The 12,172-nt window shown below is 40.1% G+C and overlaps 1 protein-coding gene across 1 annotated transcript in view; it reads right to left on the bottom strand.

Moving 5' to 3' along the window:
* Positions 1-5,256: 5,256 nt before the first annotated feature.
* Positions 5,257-12,172, bottom strand: part of MAN2A1 (mannosidase alpha class 2A member 1) — a 155,701-nt gene continuing 148,785 nt past the window's right edge. Inside the window, exons 21-22 of the mRNA XM_054715013.1 lie at positions 9,832-9,942; positions 5,257-7,977 (exon numbers count right to left, since the gene is read on the bottom strand). Of these exons, the coding sequence (XP_054570988.1) occupies positions 7,825-7,977; positions 9,832-9,942 (264 nt within the window). The 3' untranslated portion in view covers positions 5,257-7,824. The remainder of the gene's footprint in view (positions 7,978-9,831; positions 9,943-12,172) is intronic.

Below are 12,172 nucleotides of genomic sequence, written 5' to 3' on the forward strand. Positions count from 1 at the left end.
AATCCAGAGTCTAGACACCAATTACGGGGAGCATTCGTAGTCTAACTTCCAATGATTTCCCTTCACACACTTCCACCAGACACGAGCTTGCTTGTTTTTGTGCTGTTGGTGTCCTGCCACCCTCCTCTCCCACAGCTGGTTGGTGACCTATCTTTCCAGACTTGGCTCAAATCCTCCCATCTGCTTGCCTTCCGCCTCATCACTCCAGATGGAAGTAAAGTCTCCTTCCTCTGACTTCCAGTGTCTATGATTTGTGCCGCCTACTAAGATGGCCCCGTTGCCCCTGATCTGATGGCTCCTTAACTCTATGCAGGACTTCTCTCCTTTACTAGACACAGGGTAAGGAATTAAAATCCTCCTCCCAGAGCCTGTGCTCAGATGACAACTTCAGTTAATGTTTATTGAAAGCTCAGTGCAGAATTTAAAACCGATTGCCTTCAGGATCTATTAAAGGGAGCCCCATAGATTCAATGAGGATGAATTTCTAGATTTTCCTAAGAAAATAGATTTTAACATCAAAGCAATCTTGTTAACTGCACTTAAAACATCCATTTAGAAAGACAAAATGACCAAATGAGTCAAATCATTTTTCTTGAACACTCACTTCCCATACAGCAAGCCTGAAGTTATTTCAGTCCTGCATGAGGCAAGGAAATCCATCCCAAGGCAGGCAAGTGCTCTGATTTTTTGTTTCAGGGAAAATTTTTGTGCCAAAACAAAGGTCTCCCCCAATTGCAGATCATGCTTTGAAAGCCAACCAATGAGGGCTTCATTTGGTTTAGTGAAAAAATTGCACACTTCCAGGCCCTAGAGACATATCTTGCTTACTAGCATTACCATTCAGATCTGGGACCAGAAAATGAGCCCCAAGGCTAAGCTTGTGAATAAAAAATTGGAAAGCTATGTAGCACATGGGAGCCAAGAACACTAGACTCCATGTAAAAGGCCCTTAAAATATGGCCTTTCAAATAGCACTGTTCCAATTTCCCTCCTTTACCTGTTTGGAGATTTAAAAATTCACTTATAGTCAGTCATATAAATCTATTTGGGAAAATCTTAAAATATTTAAAGAGTGTGGTGACATACTCCAAAGAAGCTTGCCACTCCGACTCATTGCTCCCAACCCAACCCTTGGGTTCCCTTCCCCTCAGCCTCCAGATTTGCTTGACGCTGGGAAGTCTCACCTTGCTACATAGGAGCAAGCCCCAATTCCATGTTTGAACTGAAACACTCTCCTAGCGTATATGCTAAAGGAATGCTGCAAACTAAGGCATTTTCAACCTTAAGGCTAGTATACACATCCTTGATTCACTTTGTATTTTTAAAAACCCTTCTCACCTTACATTTGAAAAATTCTTTATAATTCAGTGCAGTATTAACCATTTTGAGCAAAATATGCAAGGTGTAGGAGCAGTAGGGACACAGAGTCTGCATTCTGAGAAAGTAATGTCACAGCCAAGCTTTAGTCAGGCTCCCATTCAGCAAAGTATCCAAACAAGAGAGCCCGGTGCTGAGGCAGTGGTGACGAGCATGGGTTTAAATGCTTTCAGCAGTTTGTAACATAACCTAAACCCAAAGTGGTTTGAATAGTAAAGTGACCGATTATTTCATACTGGAGGCCTGATGCATGAAATTCGTGCAAGGGGCGTGGCCCTCGCAGCTACTGCGTCTGTCCCTGGGCCCTCGCAGCTCTGGCTTCGTCTGGAAGGTCGTCCGGATGGTCGTTCTGCTGTTTGGCAGTCTGGTCTAATTAGCATATTATGCTTTTATTATTATAGATGACCAAGTTGGAGCTGGTCATTCAGTAGATCATTATCAGGACCCTAGCTCTACTTTCACTTGGTCATGCACTTGACTTTTGTCCTAGGCTTGTCTCTCTGCAGGGTTGCAAAATGGCTGCAGCTGCACCAGCCTCAGCTCCAGCCTCCACACAACACAACACTGCCTCTGACACCGTCAAGTGAGAGTGACATGCTCTTCCCTTTTGAAGAGGGAGGAGACCTCTCCCAGAAGCCCCCAACCAACCTCCTATGGTAGTTCATTGGCTAAGATTGTGACACACGCCAATCCCTAAATCAATTACCCAGCCTACACAAGGAACTTATGACTAATTTAGACCAATCACAATTCATCTCCAGAGGCTTCTCACTGTCTGATGCATGAGTAAATTGTGGGTTTATTAGCAAAGAAGGCATAGGGGCAGTCGCTGCTTGATAAGCAACTACAGTATCTTCCATAAGGTCACAACTTTTAGGAGACTAGGAATGCAGCTTGAAACATTTATACTTTAATTTCTGGTAATGAGTCCTTCCTGAGGGTTTTAAGCAGGAAAATAGCATGAACAGAAAAATGCAATGAAGATGTAAGAGACTTTCTAGCCTTCAATTCTGAAAATGTAATTTTTCCTCAACATTTACTGGTGATACACATACTTTCATTTATTTATTAAACATGTGTTTACTGAAACCCTGCTTTTCCCAGGGTGGGGATACAATGCTGACCAAATAGCTGGAGTTCTTGTGGAGCTTATATTCTAGAGGGGAAGGCAAACCTACATAATTTCAAGTTTGGCTCTGTTAAGAAGAAAAGAGGGGAAATAAAATACTCAGTGAAGGAGGGGAGGCAGGGCTGGCTAAACTAGCTGGTCAAGGGAGATTCTGGAGATGATACCTGAACTAAACCTGAAGAACAAGGAGCCTGTCTTGGAAGATCTGAAAGCAGGATGTTGGAAGCAGAGGAAATAAGTGCAAAGCCCTTAAGAGGAATTCTTGGTGTGTTAGAAACCCATAAAAACCCTAGAAAACAGTACGAGGGTGAGTGGTATAACATGACATGGATTTGGGTCAGGAAAGGATTTCTGAAGCCACACACACACACACATCTCCTAAAGCTGAGGTCGGTGGAAGGGATAGGGACCAGGTCATGTAGGGCTTTTGGCCATGGTGAATATTTGTATGTTACTTCACGTGTAATGAGAAACAGTTTTCAACAGGAAAGAAGCGTTTTCAATTTCACTTTTTGGCTTCTATGTGAAAAAAAGAAACCAAAATGGGTAGGACTGGAATTAGGCAGAAAAACTGTTAGGTGGCAAAGGCAGCAGGCCATGTACAAGGTGGAGGCTGGAATTGGGGGGTGGGGGGTGGATTGGGACAAGTGGACAGATTTTATGGGATGCTTTCTGGTAGCAGAGGATTCAGGGTATAGAACTTATCACCAAGAGTTACTTAGGAAACTTTAATAAGGAGATACTCTTGAAACGTGTCCCAGGCCAGTGAATCATCGGGATCTTGCTAAAATGTAGGTTATGAACAGCTGTCTGGTGTGGGGCCTCAGGTTCTGCCTTCCTAACAAGTTTCCAGGTAATGCCCGTGCTTCTGGCATGAGGACCACCTCAACTAGCAAGATTCCAACACAATGTGATTTTAACTTACATTTTTAGTTGTATTTCCTACTAGTTAGTATCTTATACATACTATGTGCTCCAGACCAGTACTAATACTGCAGCCACATGTTGCTATTTAAAGTTAATTAAACTAGAATAAGATAATCCCCTAGTTGCACAAACCACATTTCAAATGTTCAAGAGCCATCTGTGGCTGGTGGCTACCATCTTGGACAGCACGTGGATGAAGAACCTTGCCATTATGGGGATGTAAGGTTTCCTGGTCTTTTTACAGGGAATACACATATTGTCGGTATCTGCTAAAATCAAATGCATCTTCTAAGAGCTATTTCAAGTCCTCTTCGGTAGAACCTTTCCTGAAACGGAAACTGGGTATGCTTGCTTTCTTTAAATCTGTGCATTTAGTTTTTCTCTGCAATGTATTTCTACTGTATTTTTCCTGCCTAGCAGCCAAAGTATCTTAGTAGTTAATTCCCTTTTCTCTGGTTGTAGAATCCCTTTTCTATTGGGGGAAGTGGTATGAGGGGAGGGCTATTTCTCACTCATTTTGTCCATGTGGTTTAGTTGAACCCAACTCTACCCTTAGCCAGTCAATTAGCATATAAGCCAGATGACAGCCAGAGACATCAATCCCAGGACATTTGCTGAAAAATTAGATAAAGGTGCTTTCCCCACTGAGGTCACTAAACTGGCTGGATGCAAATATGAGTCGTTGGTGGCCATCCCGCCATCAAATATGCAGTCTTTGTCTGAGAATGAGAACAGCTCAGAGGGAAAGCGAAACCAAGAGAGCAAGACATGCCTGCATGACATCATCTCATACTTGGCTACAGCTGTATCTGAATTGCTCTCTAGCTACCCTTGAACATTTGTTGCTGGGGACCATAAATTTCCTATTTGTGCCTGCGTAAGCCAGTGTATGCTGAAGGCGTCCCATCAGTTACAACCTCTTCAGGCTTCTGTACTCTGCTGATTATGGCAGCAGCAGGGCCTTGCGTGATCTCCCTCCACTCCCCTCCAAGCCGCCCCTTTAATAAGTCTCACAAACCCCATAGCTGGTTTCTTATCACAGTTTAGGCATTCGTGAACATATGCCCACCTATATTAAATTTTTTCTTTATTAGTTTTAATATTCAAATTATTTTGACATGTTGATAATCAAGTATTATGGAGCTGAAGGTAATTTTCATCGTCTGCTGATGCAAGTTGTATTACTATTTTTCAAGGTTTTTACAATTTGGCATATACAAATTGATTAATCTCTATATTATGTCACTCAAAACAAGTTGAAAGTTCCTAGTTAGCATGTCATGTATCATTTGCCTGGCTAATCCATACATACCACCTCTTGGATACTTATCCTGCACTCCCCCCATCTCCTGGCTCTGAAGGAGCTCCCCCAAAGCCACTAGGTGTGTGCTGTGTGCTGGTCAGGGCCAGCGGGCTGGCAGAGCGCCTCCAGATCCCAGTCTTCCAACCCACCTCGCCTTGTGGATCAGCTCACATGGACCCTCTCAGCGTCATGTCTTGGGTTACTCTCCTCTTCACCTTTGTCCTGGAGTATATGGACTCTCACCACAATCTGCTCCTCCTCATTGACTTAGGACCCATGGGCACCACGTTGTTCAAAAGGTTCCTAGATTCTAATCTCAAAGGTGATCCCACACCCAGATGTGAAACCCACCTCCATCCCATCTGCCACCTGCCCTTGATAACTATCTTTTCTAACTAGAACTGGGCTAAAGAAGGAGCAATTCATTCACAAAGGCCCTCACTACTCCACCCTACCACTCAAAATGTCTTAATATATTTTGGGTACAAAATAAGATTTAAGAACACTCTAGAGGGCCATGTACGTGATAAGATTTATCTTTTATTAGAGATCTTATATTACATGTTCCCAAAAAGATATAAAATCTTCCAAGAGAAAATATCAAAACCTATTGATTCCAAGGTAAGCAACATAAAATGAAAGCAAAGATTTCCTTCCAGACAAAAGGATGTGAAAACATTTCGGCACAAGTACAACAAAGACATGGGAAGGTAATTACAATGTTTTACAACACACTTTACAGCATTTTATTTTAGCCAGCATTTGTAGAAAACAAGGATGCTGAGTTCTCAAACAATGCAGTTAAAGTCCCAAATTAAAATTTACAAAAAAAAAAAAAAGATAGGAGAAAGTAATGAACTACTCCGGTCAACTGAACATCTGTTACAACTGTAATAAAACCTAGGCACACAAATATGCCACCAAAATTACAACTGAAGTGTACAGTTTTTAGTATGTGCTGGAGACACTGATGAGATTTTCTTGATCACAGCCCAAAGCAAAAGCATCCCCTCTTCATTTCCCTGATAACTTTCTCGTTAAAGAAAATTTCTGCTTTATCTGTGAGCAGTTAGTGGCAATACACACAGAATAAGACCCAACTGACATGGGACAGACCATCCTTAAACAACCAGAAGTGGCAAAACCACTGTTATTGCATCAAGATACGTTATTTCAACTGATCAGAATTCCCAGACCAATTAACCACAGAACACAGTGAACTCCCATAGGAAGATTTTACATTTAAGATGCAATGAAAATATTGATCTTATTCCTAGAACTTGCTTCTGACAATTCTAAGGTCTGTAGACGTCCACAAAAGGGAAGTTTTTGTTTCTTTTTTAGTTGTCTATCCCCCCCCAAACCAGGAAGGAAACTTACAGTACATGTTTATTGCATGAAAACTACTCCCTTTTAATATCTTTATCACCACCAGTACTGTTTCCTTAATTATTAAAGGTGAAAGAAGCCTATGAATTTAACATAATAATAATCTTAGGAGCTGTATCTTGATGAAAAATCCAGATGATAATTAGACTACCTGGTGAAACAGAAATTAGGTTTTAATTTCTCTAAAAAGTTGTTGGAATAACAGGAGGTAAATGGAAGTTTAAGGTCAGACAATAATCTATTCATTAACACAAAGAGAACTTTCAGAAATGAACATACTCAATCCTTTTTATATTAAAACTGAATAGTCGAAATGTTGCTTTTATTTTAATGTCAACTTAACAATGATCCCAAATAAATTTTATAAAAAGTATTGTAGTGGCACATGGGCTCAGAATTTCACTTGGAGGTTAGCGCACACATACCAAAGTGTGGAATTCAGTGAACAGACATATTCTTGAATATGGTAAGTCATGGGGAGCTACATATAATTGGGTTTCCAAACGAGGTCTATTTTAAAGCATTCTCTCTTCAATGTGGTTAACTCCTCTGAAGTGGAAACAGGGTGTGGACTTTGCACATTACAGAATCCTTGCTTCAAGTTGCAGTCTCCTTGGCAGCAGCATATTTTAATTAACTATATTTTCCCCTTGTTTTGTTTTCTGATATTTCAGTACATTCAAATAGTCAAAAATGTTTAGAGTAATATCACCACAAATTTAATGAAACAGATCAGAATGTGGCCAGCATTGTCAGGCAAAAATTTTATAATTTATGTGTCATAGAAAGTACCCACGCTCTCTCCTGCCCCAACCTCCCCCCTTCCCTAAACGGTAATATGGACACTAAAAGATTTAACAAGACTTATACAAAAATAAGGCACATTTATTTTGATATGGTATTTTTAAAATAGAAAACCCCTTCTCAGAACATCTGTATTCAAATGAGCTGTGTAAAAAGACACCTTGTGGTACCTAAAATAGGTTATGGTACCTATGGAATTGCTTCTTCTATTTTAGTGACAATGTAATAAATTGCACCTATCCCACATTGTCAAGTAATGAAAATATGTCTCTTTTTCTACTACTGAATGATTCAAAATCGGATATTTCTGGAAATATTTTACAAAGGATAGGCAGGGAAGGGTTAAGTGGTACATTAGAAAAAGGTGTGAAAATCAACTACATATACCATAAGGGTTGATGGATTGCACTTTTCCACATATTTCAACACAAGAACATTTTCTAATGCATATGAATGTTTACAACCATTTTGGCCATTAGCTATTACCCACCAGCTTCTTATTCCATTTTGATAAAAGTGGGCGTTTTTGTAAAATTATCAAAGGACCGGCAACATGAAGACTCGTAACAATCTCTTCACAACCCCCAACACAGATATAATTAGTTAGCATTTAACCTGAGATACAATCTGTTGAGAGGTTGTCTTTAGACATTTCTTTGTTTGTTGCATCAATTCATACAGATGGTAGTAGTTGATGAAAGAAACTTAAAAAACAAAACAAAAACCAAACTGGTTGTAGCATGGCTTTTTTTTTTCTTATGTAATGGTTAAAAACAAAACACAGAATTCATGTTCTCACAGTAGCCAGAAGCTTAAATAATGTGCTTCTTATTGCACGTTAAATTAATAAGTGTATATAAGCCAATGCTTCACAGTCCAAATTTGAAAGCCAGATTCACCTCAACTGGATTCGAAATGTGCTGATTTCCATGGGCCTCAAGTTGATCTCACTTATATTTCGGACGTCTGAAGGTGAATGCATCAAGGATAATGATGAAGGTACGAGATTTGCAACAGTAAACTTATTAAAAAGTTTCTGTATCAATATCTAAAAAGTAAATGATAAAATGTGCATATTTAGATCAACTTTGAAGAAAGATTAGCAACACAGCTCTATAATCAGTGAAAAATAGTATAAGACTGAGTAAAACAATTTATTTCAGAGTGAGAGGAAGGGGAAGAGGGAGAGAGAGATAGAAACATCAATGATGAGAGAGAATCATTTATCGGTTGCCTCCTGCACACCCTTCACTAGGGACCTAGACTGAAACCCAGGCATGTGCCCTGACCAGGAATCGAACCAGTGACCTCCTGATTCATGGGTCAATGCTCAACCACTGAGCCACACCAGGCCAGGCTAAAACAGTATGTTTGAAGTTCCCTTTAAGTACAATAATGAGGAAGGGAGGGAGATTAAATATGCCTCTGCAGGCTTGAACATACAGACCATCCCTGGGAGAAACACAGGAAAGTGGGAACCAGGAGAGGTCAACCTGGGCTGTACTCCTTTATTGTACAGCCTGAGAACTTACCATGTTAGGGGCCCCTTTTCAATAAAAATCAGGGACATCTATGGGCCAAGAAGCTTTAAAAACACCTAAACACAAGTGGTTCTCAACCATTTTTCCTGTTCCAATAGAGCTGAGACAGGAGACGGACCTGCCACAAGGAAGGCTCATCATGTCAATGAGTGGAGAGGTTGCATGAATATGTCTGGTGGAGAGGTTGCATGAATATGTCTGGGTCCTACAGCTCCCAAAAGATTCACAGCCTTAATGTTAGAATACAAATGCTCACGACCAAGTTTACTCCTATCAACAATAATGTAGGTAGAGTTACAAATATAATAAAGAGAAATAAAGTTATCAGTGCTTTCTTAGTACCAACTCCACAAAGGGTGAGGTAAACGAAATGGAGAAAGAAGCTTATCTGCATAGATTTAGGTCCCCTACCGCATCTCTCTTCTTCTCACTATGTACATGCTATTTGTAAGGTTTGGAACTAAATCTGTTGAGTCAGGTCTACAGGGTATGTGTGAGGTTTTGGAGAAGAGCTGGTTTGGCTGAGCTGCTGGGTGGGCAGACCTGTCTGTGTACTAGAACCATCCCAACTGTAAATCCCTCAGAGTTAAAACCTGCTCAGAGAAATAAGCAGAAGACTGAAGTTTTGCTTTCTTCCAGGGAGAGGCTTGATGGAACTGTGAGCAAGACCAACTTGAAGAGAAATAAAAAAATCCAGCCGTGGTCAGCCTGAGGATGTTTGGCCTTCACAGGGGGGACTTGCATGCCAATCTGGCTTCATCAGAAGATCTAGACCAGCATGTTTCCATGGGGAAACAACTGATACGAGCTCAGGATAGTTACCTTGGGGGCAGTGGCTGAATTCTCCCACTGGCTACACTCTCTGTGCTCCTTGTTGCTTTCCTATTGCTCCCCCAATTCTCTTAAGTTATTATAAAACTCGGCCACCACAGGACTTGGGTTTGCCTTCCCTGAACTAGATCAGCGGTCGCCAACCTTTCAGACTCAAGGACCACCAGTGGTCCACAGATCACTGGTTGGCGACTGCTGAACTAGATCATGCATGAGTATACCCAAGAAAGCGGAAAATATGGTGGTGAGGTAATCTAAAGATGTTTTGTAGGTAAAAAATGGAGAGCCTAAGAATCAATGAGAACATTCAAATATACACACGTTCCGGCTGTGCATTTTGATGTTGACAAGGAGAGGAGACTGAAGGTTGAGAAAGTGCTTTCTTAAGATGTGGAAACTTGAGCTAATTTGTAGCTGAGGGTAACAAATCAATGAAGAAGCAATGAAACATTATCTTATTGTCAGGATTATTGCAGAAAGTAAGGATTTGAAAGCACACTAACTTGACAAACAAAAACCTTTCAGCTCACCTTTCCCTGGGTAGTGGAACAAAGCAGCCCCGTGTCTCTGCTGGAGAAGCGGCAATCAAAGCCCTTCCTGTGGAGGATCAAGGCCGCCTCATCGGAATGCTTGCCGTCCACCTGCAAAGGAGCAGAGTGCCAACATGCCACCGTGATATTAAAACAAACACTGTCACTACCGCACACTTCACCGCCTTTTTGTTAGCATCTCCAACCACAAAGGCTCATTTTATGTAGCAGTGAAGCCAGGCAAGTGCATTTCCCCTTAGGTTCCATGTGCACTGAGCCTGTCGGCCTCCCCCAAGGAGCCAGGTGGTATTATGTTCTTGGTTCCTTATTAAGTCATCTCATGCCTTGGTTTCCTCACAGTCCTTGAGGACTTTGGTTTCCTTTTGTGCACTTATTACATACGTTTTATCAGTTTTTCTTAAAGCAGTTCGCTTTTATTTATTTTTAACGTACACAGCAGCTGAATAAAGTTCTTGATAAAATTTTTAATGTGTACCTGAATTTAGTCCTTATCTGGTCACTGAATGATGATGTAAACTCCATCTTAAAACTGAAACAGGCTTCATTACTTAATACTAATTTTTGCTAATTGCATTAAAACATCTTAAATCTTTAATGTATTGGTTCATTATTTTTATATAAGAGACACTTAAATTAGTTATGCTTATCACTTGCTAGGCCAACCACATTTAGTAGGTTGCTGTATCATTTAAATTCACATTACAGAAGCTATTCTTTCTATGTAGGCAAAAGGAGAAATACGAAACATGACAAGTCAGCTACAGGGCTCAGTTATAGGCACACCTCATTTTATTGAGCTTTGCTTTTACTGTGCTTCGCAGATACTGTGTTTAACAAATTGAAGGTTTGTGGCTACCCTGTGTTGAGCAAGTCTATTGATGTCATTTTCCCGACAGCCTTTGCTCACTTCGTGTCTCTGTTACATTTTGGTAATCCTCACAATATTTCAAATTTTTTTCTTGTGGTGATCTATGATCTTTGATGTCACTAGGGCAAGACCTTCCACCAACAGAAAGATTATGACTCACTGAAGGCTCAGATATCGGTTAGCAGTTTTTAGTGAAAAGTATTTTTCTAATTCAGCTTTGTACATTTAGACACAAGCTACTGCACATTTAATAGATTACAGTATAGTGTAAGCATAATTTTTGTATGCACTGGGAAACCAAAAATTTCATGTGATTTTCTTTATTGTGATATTCACTTTACTGTGGTGGCCTGCAACCAAACCCGCAATATCCCTGAAGTATAATGTCCTGCATCCATTTAAATAATAATGCCATAAGTGGTTCAGGTCTTTGAATATTTTAAATTATACTTATCTTAATAAATTATATGTTTTCTTAAGTGGAAATGTATTTATGATAATAAACAAAATGAATTAAAACTCCTTTGAAAAATGAAGAAATATGCAGTGATTCAAATAGAGTTGTGGCTGCCTACCTCTGACACTATGATGAAAATGATCCCTTTTTTTCTTCTGTGGCCACAGATACACATATGCCCAAGTTCTTGATCATCCTCACTAGGGGATAAGATTTTTAATGTGCTATAGAGACATCTTTTCTGACTAGCTGCCAGCATTCCCACCACTGATTTGATTTTAATGTGCCTGAACAATTTAAAGCTGTCCTCACCTCAGATTCTTGGCTGGAATAACCTGTTTTATGACATTTCACACTGGTATTTTGCAGTGGTACTGCTAAGATTTTGTTTGAAGGGAGAAAAAAAAGTCACTTAAGGAATTCTGAGTCATTGCAGGACCACATAATACATATAGAAAGTTTAAATCACAGGATAAAGATTTCTAATAAAATTTCTATAAATTTCACACAGTCTCAAAATAGCATGAAAACACATCATTTATAATAAACGTAAGAGCTGCAGGAGAATAACAAAGAGAACTCTGTCACATGCCAGTATGAAACCTTGGAGTAGTCACATCAGTTCCTCATCTCCAATAAAACGGAGCTCACGCATGTCTCCCTCCTTCATGGGTTAACCCATTAAAAAATACCATGTAGTCACACTGTGTGCGCCAGGAGAGAAAACAGATTTTAAAAGACCTGTTTTTACATTCATTAACATGTAAGTAATATCTGGACCTTGGAAAAGAAGAGAAGAGTGAGGGGAAGAAAATTCACCAATTTTTGAAACAGCACAATGCACTGTGTTGGGTGAGCTACAAACTAAATGTCTTCATAAAATAGTTCTGATTACAACTGCAGCTGAATCCATCCTGGAAGGCTTGGATGATTGAGTTACGCAGGGGAAAATCCATTACAGAACTTATTCAGGGGATAAACCAAAATGAGGCTCC

This window comes from Eptesicus fuscus, chromosome 4, assembly GCF_027574615.1.
Source record: "Eptesicus fuscus isolate TK198812 chromosome 4, DD_ASM_mEF_20220401, whole genome shotgun sequence".
NCBI classification, from domain to species: domain Eukaryota; kingdom Metazoa; phylum Chordata; class Mammalia; order Chiroptera; family Vespertilionidae; genus Eptesicus; species Eptesicus fuscus.